General features: G+C 34.5%; 1 protein-coding gene across 1 annotated transcript; it reads right to left on the bottom strand.

The window, feature by feature from the left end:
• Window positions 1–1,138: 1,138 nt before the first annotated feature.
• Window positions 1,139–14,416, bottom strand: LOC117694770 (olfactory receptor 14C36-like). The gene is made up of 2 exons (XM_034485748.2): window positions 14,277–14,416; window positions 1,139–3,262 (listed from the first exon to the last, which is right to left on the bottom strand). The coding sequence occupies exon 2, from the start codon at window positions 3,239–3,241 to the stop codon at window positions 2,282–2,284; it is 960 nt and encodes a 319-aa protein (XP_034341639.1). The 5' UTR covers window positions 3,242–3,262; window positions 14,277–14,416; the 3' UTR covers window positions 1,139–2,281.

Here is a 14,416-nt window from a genome sequence, read left to right as displayed (position 1 = left end):
TTATATATCTAGGTTGGGTGTTGGGTTACACTTCTGATTGGGCATTACCAAACTTATAAAGCCTTTGATTAACATTTTAAAAAATTGTAAAAAATCAAAAAGGAAAAGGGGGCATGGTAATAGGGGTTTACTAGGGAGGGGAAATGGGGAAAGGGGATGGCATCTGAAATGTAAATAAAATATAAAAAAAAAAAGACTGTTTGGTAAAGTAAACAGCAATAAGATTTTCCTTATCTATAAAATCCTGTGTCAATTTATAAAATCTTATAATCCTATATTATATTAGTTTTCTATTTAAAATCCAGTTCTACTAAGCTTGTAAAACACCAATGACTATATTCACACTGAAAGCATTTTCTCTTTCCATAATTAGTAACTTTTACTTTTATTTGCATTCTTTTAAATTCAGAATTATTTCATACCATTCACATTCATCTCCAATCAGAAATCAGGTTAATTCTTCCCTTTATGCAGTTAGGCTCATGGCTTCTTATCCACTCACCTTAAATATGTTTTTTCTTACCTCGATTATTTCATCTAATATAGGTGCTTTTGATGTGTGTATGAGTGAAAGCTAATATCTGACTTCTCCCTAATAATACACACTGTTTTATATAGTTGCTAATACTTGCTTGAATATAGTTACTAGTACTTGAGGAACTATTGGAATTTGGTAGCTTCTGAGAGAGATAGCTTACTTTATGAATGTGGTGCCTATGGGTGGAGCATGCTCTAAAATATTGCCCCATACCCATGTACATATGTGCAGCACATATTATACTTTTTTTAAAGATAGAAGATTAAGAGGAGGTATGAGTATGTCACTTGAATCCGAGAAGAATTATGGAAGTAATACAAGGTGAATATGATCAAAATATATTATGTGTATGTATGGAATTCTCAAAAATTTAATAAAAATATGATGTCCTAAAAATGATAGCTTGGAGTTTGAAACGAATATGGTGGGGTAAGTCCAGGAGAGCTAGAGTAGGGGAATGGCACAAGTATTAACAGTTACACTACATTCATATATGTAATTCTCATAGGAATAAATAAAAACGTTTTAAAATAAAAGAGAGAGAGAGAGACAGAGACAGAGACAGAGAATGGCCAAACTGTATAAAAACATAAAGATACTGAGAATTACTGAGAATTTAAAAAGCTATTGTAAACCTTTATTTATTAATGAAAGGTTATTAATTTTATTTTATTAATGTTAAAGAGTTTAAATGCTGTATCCAGAGAGACACTTCATCAGTTAAGAGCACTTGCTTCTCTTGCTGGAGACCTGGCTCAGATCTCAGCATTAATGTGGAACTGAAGAACAGTCTCCATGTAACTCTAGTAGCAGAAGACTCAATGCCTGTGGCCTCTGAAGGCACTGAATATATATAGTACATAACTACACATACAGGCAAAGCATAAATGGCAATATAATAAAAATAAAACAAATAAATATTTAAAAATTTTTACAAGTTGGTGTAATCAAAACCAAAAATCATCCCATATATGTTATTTTAACTTAAAATAGTAACTGAATACTAAGTATTTTCTCTTCTGGAATTATAATGAAAGTAATTTAATAAAGTCTCTGGTTTCTGCTATAATCATTTTACAATTTTGTGAATATTATTCATCTTGGGTACATGAGCATATATAAGGTTTGCTGAAAATATAAGATAAAATACTAAGCCCTTAAGCAAAGATTAATTGCCTTTCTAAACATGAGATCATTAAATCTAAGGATGTAGTTATTTGTCAGTTAATAACTGAGTACACTGATAAACAAATCAACATGATCTATGCTCATATGAGTTCATGGAGAGTGAGTTAGCATGCATGGTCCCATATAGTTCTCAACCTAAAACATACTAGAGCCAAACTGAAAAGTAGACATAAGTATCTCTAACTTGGAAACAATCTCTAATTGATAATCCTTTTCAAGTGTTAGATTAGGTTCCTACAAGGGAGTCTGGGCAAACAAATTACTCTTAAAGGAAGGATGCATGCCTATCAGTAAATGGCAAGGATACCTTAGAGACTACTTACCTCATATTTCTTGTCAGAGTTTTTATTGTTTTACCATATATAAATATGTGTGTGTGTGTTTATTTCTCTATCTTATGTCTCTATGTCATGTGGATATGTGTTACTGCTTTCACTTTAGTGCTTTCATGAGCTTCTTCAATGTTTGAGCAAGTAGGACTGATTCTATACCTGCTGTGTGTGTGTGCATAAATATTTCCTTTTATTTTCTCAGTTCTCTTCCTCTAGAAAACTCTTACAAGTACTCATTCCTTTTATATTCAAATATGAAAGTAATTCTTAATATTACTTTCTTCACAGACTCTTTTATCTGTTTGTTTCTAAGACTATAGATGATAGGATTTAAGAATGGTGGAACAATGGTATAAAACACAGAAAGAGTCATCTCCTTAACTACTTCTAATGTTACTACTGGAGGTCTTAGATACACATAGGCAGCAGAGCTAAGAAAGACAGACACCACAATAATGTGAGGTATGCAAGTGGAAAAGGCTTTCCCTCGCTCTCTTTTGACAGGAACCTTCAACACAGCTGATAATATGCGAACATATGATATGGCAATGAATGTAAAGCAGCTACCACTGAGCCCAGTGGCAGTCAGGAAAAGTAAGAGTTTGTTGATAAAGGTGTCAGAGCAAGAAAGCCTCAGCAAAGAGGGGATATCACAGAAGAACTGAGGGACCACATTAGAGTGACAGAAGGACAGCTGGAAAGTTTTGAAAGTGTGCACGCTTGCAAGGATAAGAGAGCTAAGTAGGGAAAACAGTGTCATCTGAACACAGAACTGGTGATTCATGATCACAGGGTAGAGAAGAGGTTTGCAGATGGCCACATAGCGGTCCTGGGACATGATGGTGAGAAACTGAATTTCTACACTTGCACAAAATAAGAACAAAAATATCTGTGCTGCACACCCAGGAATAGAAATGTTCCTGTGATCAGTGAGAGAGTTGATACAAGCATTGGGCACAGTAACAGAAACGTATCCCATGTCTAAAATGGAGAGATTTCTGAGGAAGAAGTACATGGGTGTATTCAGGGTCTGGTCAACTGTTGTAACAATGATGATGATAAGGTTCCCTAACAGGCTGCCCAGGTACACCAATAGGAACAGTACACTAAGTAGGGTTCTGAGCTCCCAAGTCTCAGCAAAAACTTCCAGGAAGAATGCAGTCACCAGGGTGGAGTTGGCCATAATCTTAAAGTACAAGTTTATCTGAAAGAGAAAAGAACCAACTGAGAATAACTTAAATTGTTTGATAGATCACTAGCATTTCTCTTGAAACTGTTCATTTATGTTCTCTAAAACTGAACAAAATGTGTGAAAAATCAAGTACTTTTTGGTTTGCATATGATTTTACTATGCTTAGTTGTTAATATGTGGCTTTTTGTCAAATTGTATGGTATGATAAGCACTTAGAATTAATTTCCATAATAATAGCTGTCACTTTAATACTATTATCTTAATAAATATTAAGTTGTTTGCTATAATGTTATGTAATACGGTAAGTTCCTCTTCTAGATAATCTACCTGCATCAATTAGGAACATCTAGAGACATTTAACATGTGGAATATATTTTTAAAAATGTTTATGTATACTGGACCTTTACATGGGAGTCTTCACTCTCATCTACACCTATTATTCTTAGGTTTTGTCTTTTCAATGTGTCCTGGATTTCTTGAATCCTTTGAGTTAGCAGCTTTTTGATTTTTATATTTTCTTTGACTATTGTGTCAATGTCCTGTCTTCTACCTCTTGTATTTTGGTGGTGGTACTTGTATCTGTGACTCCTGATCTCTTTCCTAGGCTTTTGATCTCCATTTTTGTTTCCTGTAATGTTTCTATATCCGTTTTTCAATCCTGGAAGGTTGTGTTCAAAGCCTTCACCTGTTTGATTATATTTTCCTGTATTTCTTTAAGAGATATATGTGTTTCCTCCTTAAGGGCTTCTAACTGTTTATCCGTGTTCTCCTGTTTTGGTTTTTTTTTTTTTTGGTTTTTTTTTTTTTTTTGAGACAAGGTTTCTCTGTATAGTCCTGGCTGTTCTGGAACTCACTCTGTAGACCAGGCTGGCCTAGAACTCAGAAATCCGCCTGCCTCTGCCTCCCAAGTGCTGGGATTAAAGGCGTGAGCCACCACTGCCCGGCCTGTATTTCTTTAAGTGAGTTATTTATGTCCTTCTTAAAGTCCTCTATCATATTAATGAGATAGGATTTTAGATCTGAGTCTTCTTTATCAGGTGTGTTGAGGTATCTAGGGCTTGGTGGTGGAACTGCAAGCTGGTGCAACCACTCTGGAAATCAGTCTGGCAGTTCCTCAGAAAATTACACATAGTTCTACCTGAAGAACCAGCTGTAGCACTCCTGGGCATATACCCAAAAGATGATCCAACATCCACCAGGGACACATGCTCTGCTATGTTCATTGCAGCCTTGTTTATAATAGCCAGAAACTAGAAACAACCCAGATATCCCTCAACAGAGGAATGGGTACAGACAATATAGTACATTTAGACAATGGAGTATTATTCATTGATATTAAAAGCAATGACTTCATGAAATTCTTAGGCAAATAAATGAAACTAGATAATATCCTGAGTGAGGTAACCCAGTCACAAAACAACATACATGGTATGTACTCACTGATAATTCGATATTAGCCACACACACAAAAAAGTTTGGCATACTGATGATACAATTCACAGATCATATGAAACCCAAGAAGAATGAAGACCACACCAAATTTTGGATGCTACAGTCCTACTTAGAAAAGGGAAAAAATAATCTCAGAAGGTAGAAGGAGAGAGGGATCTGGGAGGAAGAAAGAAGAGAGAGGGAAAAGGGGCATAGTTCTGATACAGAAAGAGATGTGGGAGAAGTACAGAGGGTCAGGAATTTGAAAGGAGGTGTGTAGAGAAGGGTGAAGGGGAAGAGGGGGGAGCCACTAGGAAATTCCAAATGTCATGGACCCAAGATGTTGGAAGCAACCTTGCTTATACATTAATGGCCTAAGTCAGCCATAGGCCTAAGTCAGCCAAACATGCCTACTGACACAAAGTCTTGGTCTCTGTGGGAAAGCATTAACCCTAGAACAGATAGCTATAGATCTTGTAAACAGGTAGCCCTGGTGGGAAAGTACCAGCCTAGATAAGAACAAATGAACAACAGATCTTATGAACAGGTAGCTTTGGTGGGAATGTATTAATTTAGATAAGAACAAATGATAATAAATCTTATAGACAGGTACATAGTGACCTGTTCTGCCCTGCTTCTGTGAACTTTTCACCCAACCAATATCCTGTTCTGGAAGACATCTGTACTCCCCCTGAGAACACCTGTGCTCTCCAGAAACAAAGAAGACCCTGCATCATCTCCCTCCCCACATCCTGCCTCTATGTGTATATAACCCCCATGTGAAAAAATTAAAATCACCGTTAGATCAGACTATAGACAAGCCATCATTCTTTGTGTACCCCTGTCCCCCAGTTTTCTCTTCCAGGTCCTCCAGATCCTAGTTCAACGTTCCATGGGACTGGGGTACCAAGAGGTTCACAGGACCCAACAGAGAGGACATTAGCTGAAATACCCAACAAAGGGGGGATAGAACCTGTAGAAACCATATCCAGTGAATAGGCACAGCCCCTGGTTGAGGGATGGGGCAACTCACCCACCTCAAAAATAGTAATGTAGAATTTTCCTGTCAAAGGAAATGCAGGAACAAAGAGAGGATCAGAGTCTGAAGAAAAGGCCATTTGGAGACTGCCCCATTTATGGATCCATCTCATCTGCAAACACCATTCCAGACACTACTGCTGATGCCAAAAAGAGCTTGCTAACAGGAGTCTAGTATAACTGTTCCCTGAGAGTCTCTGCCAGTGCCTAACCAATACAGATGCAATGTGGATGCTCACAGCCAACCATCAGACTGATCACAGGGATTCCAATGGAGGATTTGGCAAGGACTAAAGGAGCTGAAAGGGTTTGCAACCTCGTAGGAAAAAATACAATATCAACCAACCAGACCCCCAAAAGTCCCCAGGGATTAAACCACCAAACACAGAGTACACGTGGACAGACCTATGGCTCCAGCTGCATATGTAGCCGTGAGTGGCCTTATCTGGTATCAATGGGAGGGGAGCCTCTTGGTCCTATGGAGGCTCGATGACCTGTAGTAAGGGAGTGGGTGAGTGGGTGGGAGAAAACACTCACAGAAGCAGGAGGTGGGGGGAAATGATGAGGGCTTTTAGAGGGGAAACTAGGAATGGGGATATCATTGGAAATGTAAATAAATAAAATAACCAATATAAATATGAACAAAACTATTTATGTATTTATTAGCATATGTGCATTTACATATGAAATGAATTTATGTTGTATGATTATTTCATATATACACATATATGTATAGCCATATTGGGAGAGATGTGGGAAAGGAGAAAATGTGAGACACATGGACATACAAAGACAGATTGGGAAAGAGAAATAAAGATGATCAAGGTACAAGTGAGTGTGTGAGACTTTCAGAATAGGCATTTTACCTGGAAATCCAGGCAAAGTTAACTTTATACACATGAGGCAGAATATTCTCTCTCTCTTTTTTTTTTTTGAGAAACCTTGCATTTTCTAGACATTCATTTATATTACAGATGATAATTTCAATTTCTTAAAACTGATTATTTCGATATATGAATAGTATATTCATACATATCAACAGTAACACCTAAAATATTTTTCTGCTAGCTGAATCCTGGAACAAAGACAACTTTTTACATGAAGCTAAACTTGATACAATGCGTAATAGCTTTTATGTTTTTACCAGTTTGACTCAAATATAGCTGATGTCAAAGTACACTGTGGAATCCCACACCATGATTTCCTAAAAGTGATCCAACTGTCAAGCTCCCTTAGTAATGCATGGTACAGAAACACGAAGTTCTAAAATTAATGATCAGGTATAGGGTGTTAACGCAAAGAGTTCAAACTGCATGAAATTAAAGGTAAATTTTTATTAGCTTAATGAAATAAGGTAACACTTTTTATCAAATCCTCGTGGCAAACACTAATGATTTAACATGTTATAAAACATTAACAGTATAAAATTGTATATATTATAAATGTTACAAAATGTGATAAAGTTAATTTGAAACAAAACAGCTTAAGAGTTGAACAAAACAATCTATACCCCAATCCTGCCAGGAGAGGCAAGTGCAAGAATATATGCAACAGAAACCTAGGCTACTTCGTCAGAACCAAGATCTCACACCACAGTAAGTGCTGGATACCCTAACACATCTGCAAAGAAAAATACCAATTTAAAATCACATCTCACAATGATGATAGAGGACTTTAGAAAGGACATAAATAACACCATTAAAGATATACAGGAAAACACAGATAAACAGGTAGAAGCCCTTAAAGAGAAAATACACTTAAGTCCATTAAAGAGATACAGGAAAAAAAACCAAACAGGTGAATAAATTAAATAAAACCATCCAGGATCTAAAAATGGAAATAGAAACAATCAAGAAATCCCAAAGAAAGCCAACCCTGGAAATACAAAATCTAGGAAAGATCAGGAATCATAGACATAAGCATCACCAAGAGAATACAAGAGATAGAAGAGGGAATCTCAAGTACAGAAGACAACATAAAAAAACATTGACACAAAGTCAAAGAAAATGCAAAATGCAAAATCTCTTAACCCAAAAACTTCCAGGAAATCCAGGACACAATGAAAAGGCCAAACCTAAAAATAATTGGCATAAAAGAAAGTGAAGGTTCCCTACTTAAACAGACAGTAAACATCTTCAACAAAATTATAAAAGAAAACTTTCCAAACCTAAAGAAAGACATGACCATAAGCATAAAAGAAACACACAGAACCCCCAAAAGATTGGAATAGAAAAGAAATTGGTCCTGTTACATAATAACCAAATTACCAAATGCATAAAACAAAGAAAGAATATTAAAAGCAATAAGAGGGAAAAAGTTAAGTAACATATAAAAGCAGACCTATCATAATTACATCAGACTTCTCAACAGAGACTCTAAAAGTCAGAAGATGCTGGCCAGATGACATACAGACCCTAAGAGGACACAAATGCCAGCCCAGGCTACTATACCCAGCAAAACTCTCAATAGTGATGGTGAAACCAAGATATTCCATGAGAAAATCAAATTTAAACAATATCTTTCCACAAATCCAGCCCTTCAAAGATTAATAGATGAAAAATTCCTACACAAGGGGGAAGCTACACCCAAGAAGAAGCAAGAAATTAATCTTCTTTCAACATACCCAAAAGAAGATAGCCAAGCAAATACAATTCCACCTCTAACAACAAATATGACAGAAAGCAACAATCAGTGGTCCTTAATATCTCTTAACATCAGTAGATGCAACTCCCCAATAAAAAGACATAGACTAACAGACTAGATAGGTAAACAGGACCCAGTATTTTGCTTCATACAAGAAATGTACCTCAGTGACAAAGACAGACACTACCTCAGAGAAAAAGGCTGGAAAACTGTTTTCCAAGCAAACAGTCCCAAGAAACAAGCTGGAGTAGCCATTCTAATATCAATAAAATTGACTTTCAACCAAATGTAATCAAAAAAGATGAGGAACAACATTTCATACTCATCAAAAGAAAAATCTACCAAGATGAATTTTCAATTCTGAACATCTATGCCCCATATGCTAGGGCATCCACATTCATAAAAGAAATGTTAAAAGGTCAAAGCACACAGTGAAGCTCACAGAATAATAATGGGAGACTTCAACAACTCACTCTCATCAATGGACAGATCATGGAAAGAGAACTAGAAAATATCATCCTGAGTGTGGTAACCCAGTCACAAAAGAACACACATGGTATGTACTCGCTGATAGATACATATTAGGAGAAAAGCTCGGAATACTGAAGATACAACTTACAGACCATATGTAGCTCAAGCAGAAGACAGACCAAAGTGTGGATACTTCAGTACTACTTAGAAGGGGGGGACAAAATACAATATTAGAGGTGGGGAAGGACTTAGGAGGAATAGAGGAGGCAGAGAAGAAAGAAGTAGAGGCAGAATTAGGTGTGGGAGGAGACGGGGGCGGGGAGAGATGTACAGAGGGTCAGGAAATTGAACAAAGTTGTATACCAATAGGGGGATGGGGAACTGGGAGTATCCAACAGAAAGTCCCAGATACCAGGAAAGCAAGAGGTTCCCAGGACCCAAAAGGGATGAAATTAGCTGAAATACCCAACAAAGTGGAGAGAGAACCTGTAAAGACCATATCCAGAGATTAGGCATGGCTCCCGTTTGAGAGATAGAGCCATGCACCCTTCTCAAAAATTTTAACCCAGAATTGTTCCTGTCTAAAGGAAATACAAGAACAAAAAGTGGAGTAGAGACTGAAGGAAAGTCCATCCTAAGACTGCCCCACCTGGGGATTCACCCCAGATGCAGCCACCAAACCCAGTCACTATTTCTGACGCAAAAGAAATGCTTGCTTACAGTAGCCTGATATAGCTGTCCACTGAGAGGCTTGGTCAGAGCCTGATCAAAACAAATGTGCATGCTTGCAGCCAACCATCAGAATGAGAATGGGAATCCAAATGGAGGAGCTAGGGAAAGGATTGAAGAGGCTGAATGGTTTTGCAATCCCATAGAAAGAAAAACAATATCAATTAACCAGAACCACCAGCCCCAAGCTCCCAGAGACTAAACTACCAACCAAAGAAAACACATGGAGGGACCCAAGCTTCAGCTGCATATGTAGCAGAGAATTGTCTTATCTTTTTGTGAAGGCTTGATGTCCCAGACTTGGGGAATGTTAGAGTGATTAAGTAGGAGTGCATGGGTTGGTGGGGGAGCACCCTCGTAGAAACAGGGAAGAAGGATAACATTTGAAATGTAAATAAATAAAATAACCAATAAAAATTTTTAAAAATAGTTGAGCAAAACAGCTATGACAGAGGCAAGTAGCTAAGCAATGGCAAGTGATAAGACAGAGACAGTTACTCTTTTTTGTTGAAAAAGTTACATGTATTTAATAATTTATTTTGGAATCTTCAAAATTCTAACAGAAGAAATTCACAAAGGGAAAAAAAATTACTTAGAGATATTAGCTCATGAACATTAAGTAATGTAATACTTCTTTAATCATTTATTGTATCTAAAATTGGCAATAAAATGTTTTGTCAAATACAGATTGAACAAAAATATTCTTTCCAATAGATATATTAGCATGGAATCTATTAAATAGATCATCCTATTTGTACTATACTGTACTTAACAGATATCTATCAAGATCAAAGTCTAAAATGCTCACAAATTAGCTGATGGTTATGGTAAAGTGAGCAGTATAATTAAAATGTAAAACTAAATTAAAGAATACATCCCCTAACACATTTCTAGTTGTAGTACAAAAGATACTGCAAACAGGTTTGTTTGGTTTTTTTTGCATGGATAATCTTGGAAAATATTACACTGAGTGAAACAAGTGTGATATCATACATGTAGAGGCAAAATAACTCTTAAGTTAAAAGACAAATCAAATTAATCTACATTTCTTTTCCAATTTCAGAATTTATTAGCAATCAATGATGAAATAGAAAAAAATCATAAGTGCTTATAAATTACATTTTCGCCGGGCGGTGGTGGTGCACTCCTTTAATCCCAGCACTTGGGAGGCAGAGGCAGGAGGATGTCTGAGTTCAAGGCCAGCCTGGTCTACAGAGTGAGTTCCAGGACAGCCGGGGCTACACAGAGAAACCCTGTCTCAAAAAAAAAAAAAAAAAAAAAAAAAAAAAAAAAAAAAATTAAATTTTCAAATAGATTAAAGAAGATATAAAAAAAAGCTTAGAAAATACAAGTCAAATAAGTACAGTATGACAATTATTGTAATCAGCAAATTTATCACTGAATGACAGTTAATAAGACAGTTAAAAATAATAACTTCCATTAAGTAATAATGTTAGAGAAGAAAAACAAAGAACAGATTTTATAAAAACTGAAAAACTAATAAACCAATATAAAATAATGAAAAGATATGATATACAAATAGAATTATAGACGATAGTAAAATGATGTTACAGCAAGTAATGATTATTGAGAGGAGGAGCATTAGCCAAGATGAACCTTATAACTAGTTATAAAGTTATTATCCCTAAGATTATCTAAATACAAATGAAAAAATATATGGATTCTTCATGTTGAGCATGTGTGTGTGTGTGTGTGTGTGTGTGTGTGTGAGAGAGAGAGAGAGAGAGAGAGAGTAGTAATAAAGAAAATGGGCCATCAATTTGAGAGTATCAGTTTACTCTAGGTATTGGAGGAGAGGGGATGTAGAATAGCCTACAAGGACAGAAGGGAAAGAGGGGAGTGATGCTATAAAATTTTAAGTAAAATTTATTGAAAGAATAATCAAAATGATGACATAGAAATCAAAACAACTAAGATTATTATATGTATGCCAACAAGTTCAATAATCAGATGTGATTTAATTTCCAGAATTATGCAACTTACATAGACTTACCTTTTTCAAAAAGTAGGAAGATGCATTAGTTTCAGAGAACATAAGTAAAAAATAAGGACACTGGCTAAGAATTTATTGCCCTAAAAAGAATTTAAAGATCATATGTTTTTAAGGATAAATTTAATAACATTGAGGAAAATTTTATCACTCATAAAGTAATGTTAATAATGTTATCAAGACCTAAATACCAAAACAAGAAAATGTCACCAAAATAAAAAAAATGAATACAGGTGAATAATCATGATAAATTTCAAAATATTGAACTATTATTTGCAGATCTTATGCTTAGTGTATTAAATATGTCAAACTTCTTCATCAAACAGTTTATTCTTGCATTGGATAAGATTTTAACATAAGCATTCAATGATCTTGACATATTAATAGATGTAAAGATAAAAAAAAATCACATGCCAATTTCAACCAATGCAGAAAAACATTGTATAATATTTAATACCATTCTTTTTATAAAGCTTTTAATTTTCTACAAAAGGGATTGTTTGTACTACGAAAGTAAAGTCTTCCCCTAAGGTTTGACACAATGCGAAATTCACACTCTTGTTTTTTACCACATTCACTGACTATTTTATTGAGAAACCTTTCCAGAGCATGAACAGAAAAAAATAAAATTAAAGTACTTGCAGTATTCCATTGGACTTCAGTGTGGTTTATTTCTGTTTCTTTGTTAATTTTTGGTTTTATATTACAGCATAATTACATTTTCCCCAAACCTTCCTTTAAATACCCTCTTACTCTTTTTCATATCCATAGCTCCTATTTTCAAGTGGTTATTGCATGCATAAATTATTTGTATACACATATATATTCTTATTATGCTTGCACAGTCTGTATATTTCCTGTATAAAAGTTTTCAGAAATAGACCTTTAGCATTTGACAACCAATATAATAAGATTGCTAGGTTTCTTTAAAAACCAATTAGCATTAATAATATTCAAATATTACAGTGTTTTATTGGCAAAATTAAATATTCATGTTTTAAAAACAAGGTGTCACTATGTTAATTCTGTAGAAATATGTAAGTAAATTTATTATATTCTGATGGTCTGAATTTTTCCTTCCATGATGGATATTGATATTTGCATACTTTTAGAACTGGTACAATACAGATGCATTTAATATTTTTTATTAAAACCATTAAAAACTTGAAAAAATATACAAACATACATGTCAATATTATATTATATGTAGTAGCAAATGATGGAGAAAACACAGAGTGTGAAAGACAAATATCTACTTTTAATAAACATGTCAAGTTCTTTATGAGCCTAGAGAAAATAATGAATTTGCTGGGAGGAATAAAATATACTAACGCTTCCTGTAATCAAAATAAACACATTTAAAACAAGTTATCTTTCCATCTATAAATGTAGTTTTTAACCTTATGGTGAAATCTGATGTTAGGTTTTAAGTCAGTCTTAAAAGTGATAATTTCATGTTTATGAATAATAAAATTAAAGTCTTTAAATGTTTTTATCTATTCGATTTAAATTTTATTATTTTATTTTAATTTTTTAAAAACACATACTTGGTTTGCAGTTGAAAGCTATGATAATTTAAATGGAATTTTAAAAGGTGAGTTTAAAAAAGAGTGAACATTCTCTTTATCAGTATTTATTGGTGGTTTTGTATACATGCTACATTAAGCATCACTTATCTCTTTAAAAAGAAACTATATATGATTTCCACATAATGAATATATATTTCCAGTAAAATAAAATACCAAAATACACTAAGAAAAGTCTTCATGACTCAGCCCCCAGACAAAAACAAACAAACAAAAATGTATAGCCATTGGGAAAGGGACTAGAGAGCTAGCTAGTATTTAGGGACGTTTACTGGTCAGGCAGAAGAATCAGGCTAAGTTCACATAGTGAACTAAGGGCACGGCATACAACTGGTGTGCACACATCCATGCCAGAAAAACATCCATAATATGTGTTGTGTGTGTGTGTGTGTGTGTGTGTGTGTGTCTGTGTGTCAGTAAAACATCTACTAATGAAAAACAAGATAATATAATTGAAAGACAGCAAGAGACAGTTTGGAGGTAGAAAAGGGAATCTAGAAAGAACATACTTTATTATAATTTCAAAAATTTGAACAAATGAATATTTTTTAAAATGCTGTGAAAGTAGAGTTACATAATTTTATACAAGGCAGTATGTATCTACTTTATGTGTGCAAGATATATATAAATATATTAATATTATATAATAAGGTATACATTTAAAATATAAATAGCAAATTTGTTTACATAACATTGTATACATTTTGTAGCTATAGAGTAAGTAAAAAATTATAAAAATGAAGTGTTTGTTAGTCAAGTGGCAAAAAACCACAATGATCAGCTTTTATAATTTATGTATGACCCTGTGGTTTACCCTACTCCAGGATAATGCTGTCACACTTAAAATAAAACTTCAATAAAATAGCAAGATTTTCCTGTAATTACTTTTCTCTTAAAGTAATAAACTTTGTCTTCACACATTCTCTTAAGAAAATTACTGGTTATATCTCAGGTGAAAAATATGACATGTATTTTTTCTTAAATATTCCATACTTGTATATGGAATTCTTTTTTTCTTTTTCTTCTTAAGCCATTCAAACTGAAGCAAGGGGTTGGTGGAGAATTATCCAATAAGTGAGGAAGGTGAAGGTAACAACCATGGTCTCAGTACACTTACCCTGGTCTTGTTCTTCACTCAAAAATGAGAATGAAGCTCTGTGTTGTTCAATTTAAAATATTTAGAATCTTACAGATACTTCAGTCAAATATTCTTGTCTATAATGGATTGTACAAGTCTTCACTTTAGCAAAATACCAG

Source organism: Arvicanthis niloticus, chromosome 1 (genome assembly GCF_011762505.2).
Source record: "Arvicanthis niloticus isolate mArvNil1 chromosome 1, mArvNil1.pat.X, whole genome shotgun sequence".
Taxonomy (NCBI): domain Eukaryota; kingdom Metazoa; phylum Chordata; class Mammalia; order Rodentia; family Muridae; genus Arvicanthis; species Arvicanthis niloticus.
Note: the sequence above shows the minus strand (reverse complement) of the source record. Positions and strands in the feature narration are given on the sequence as shown.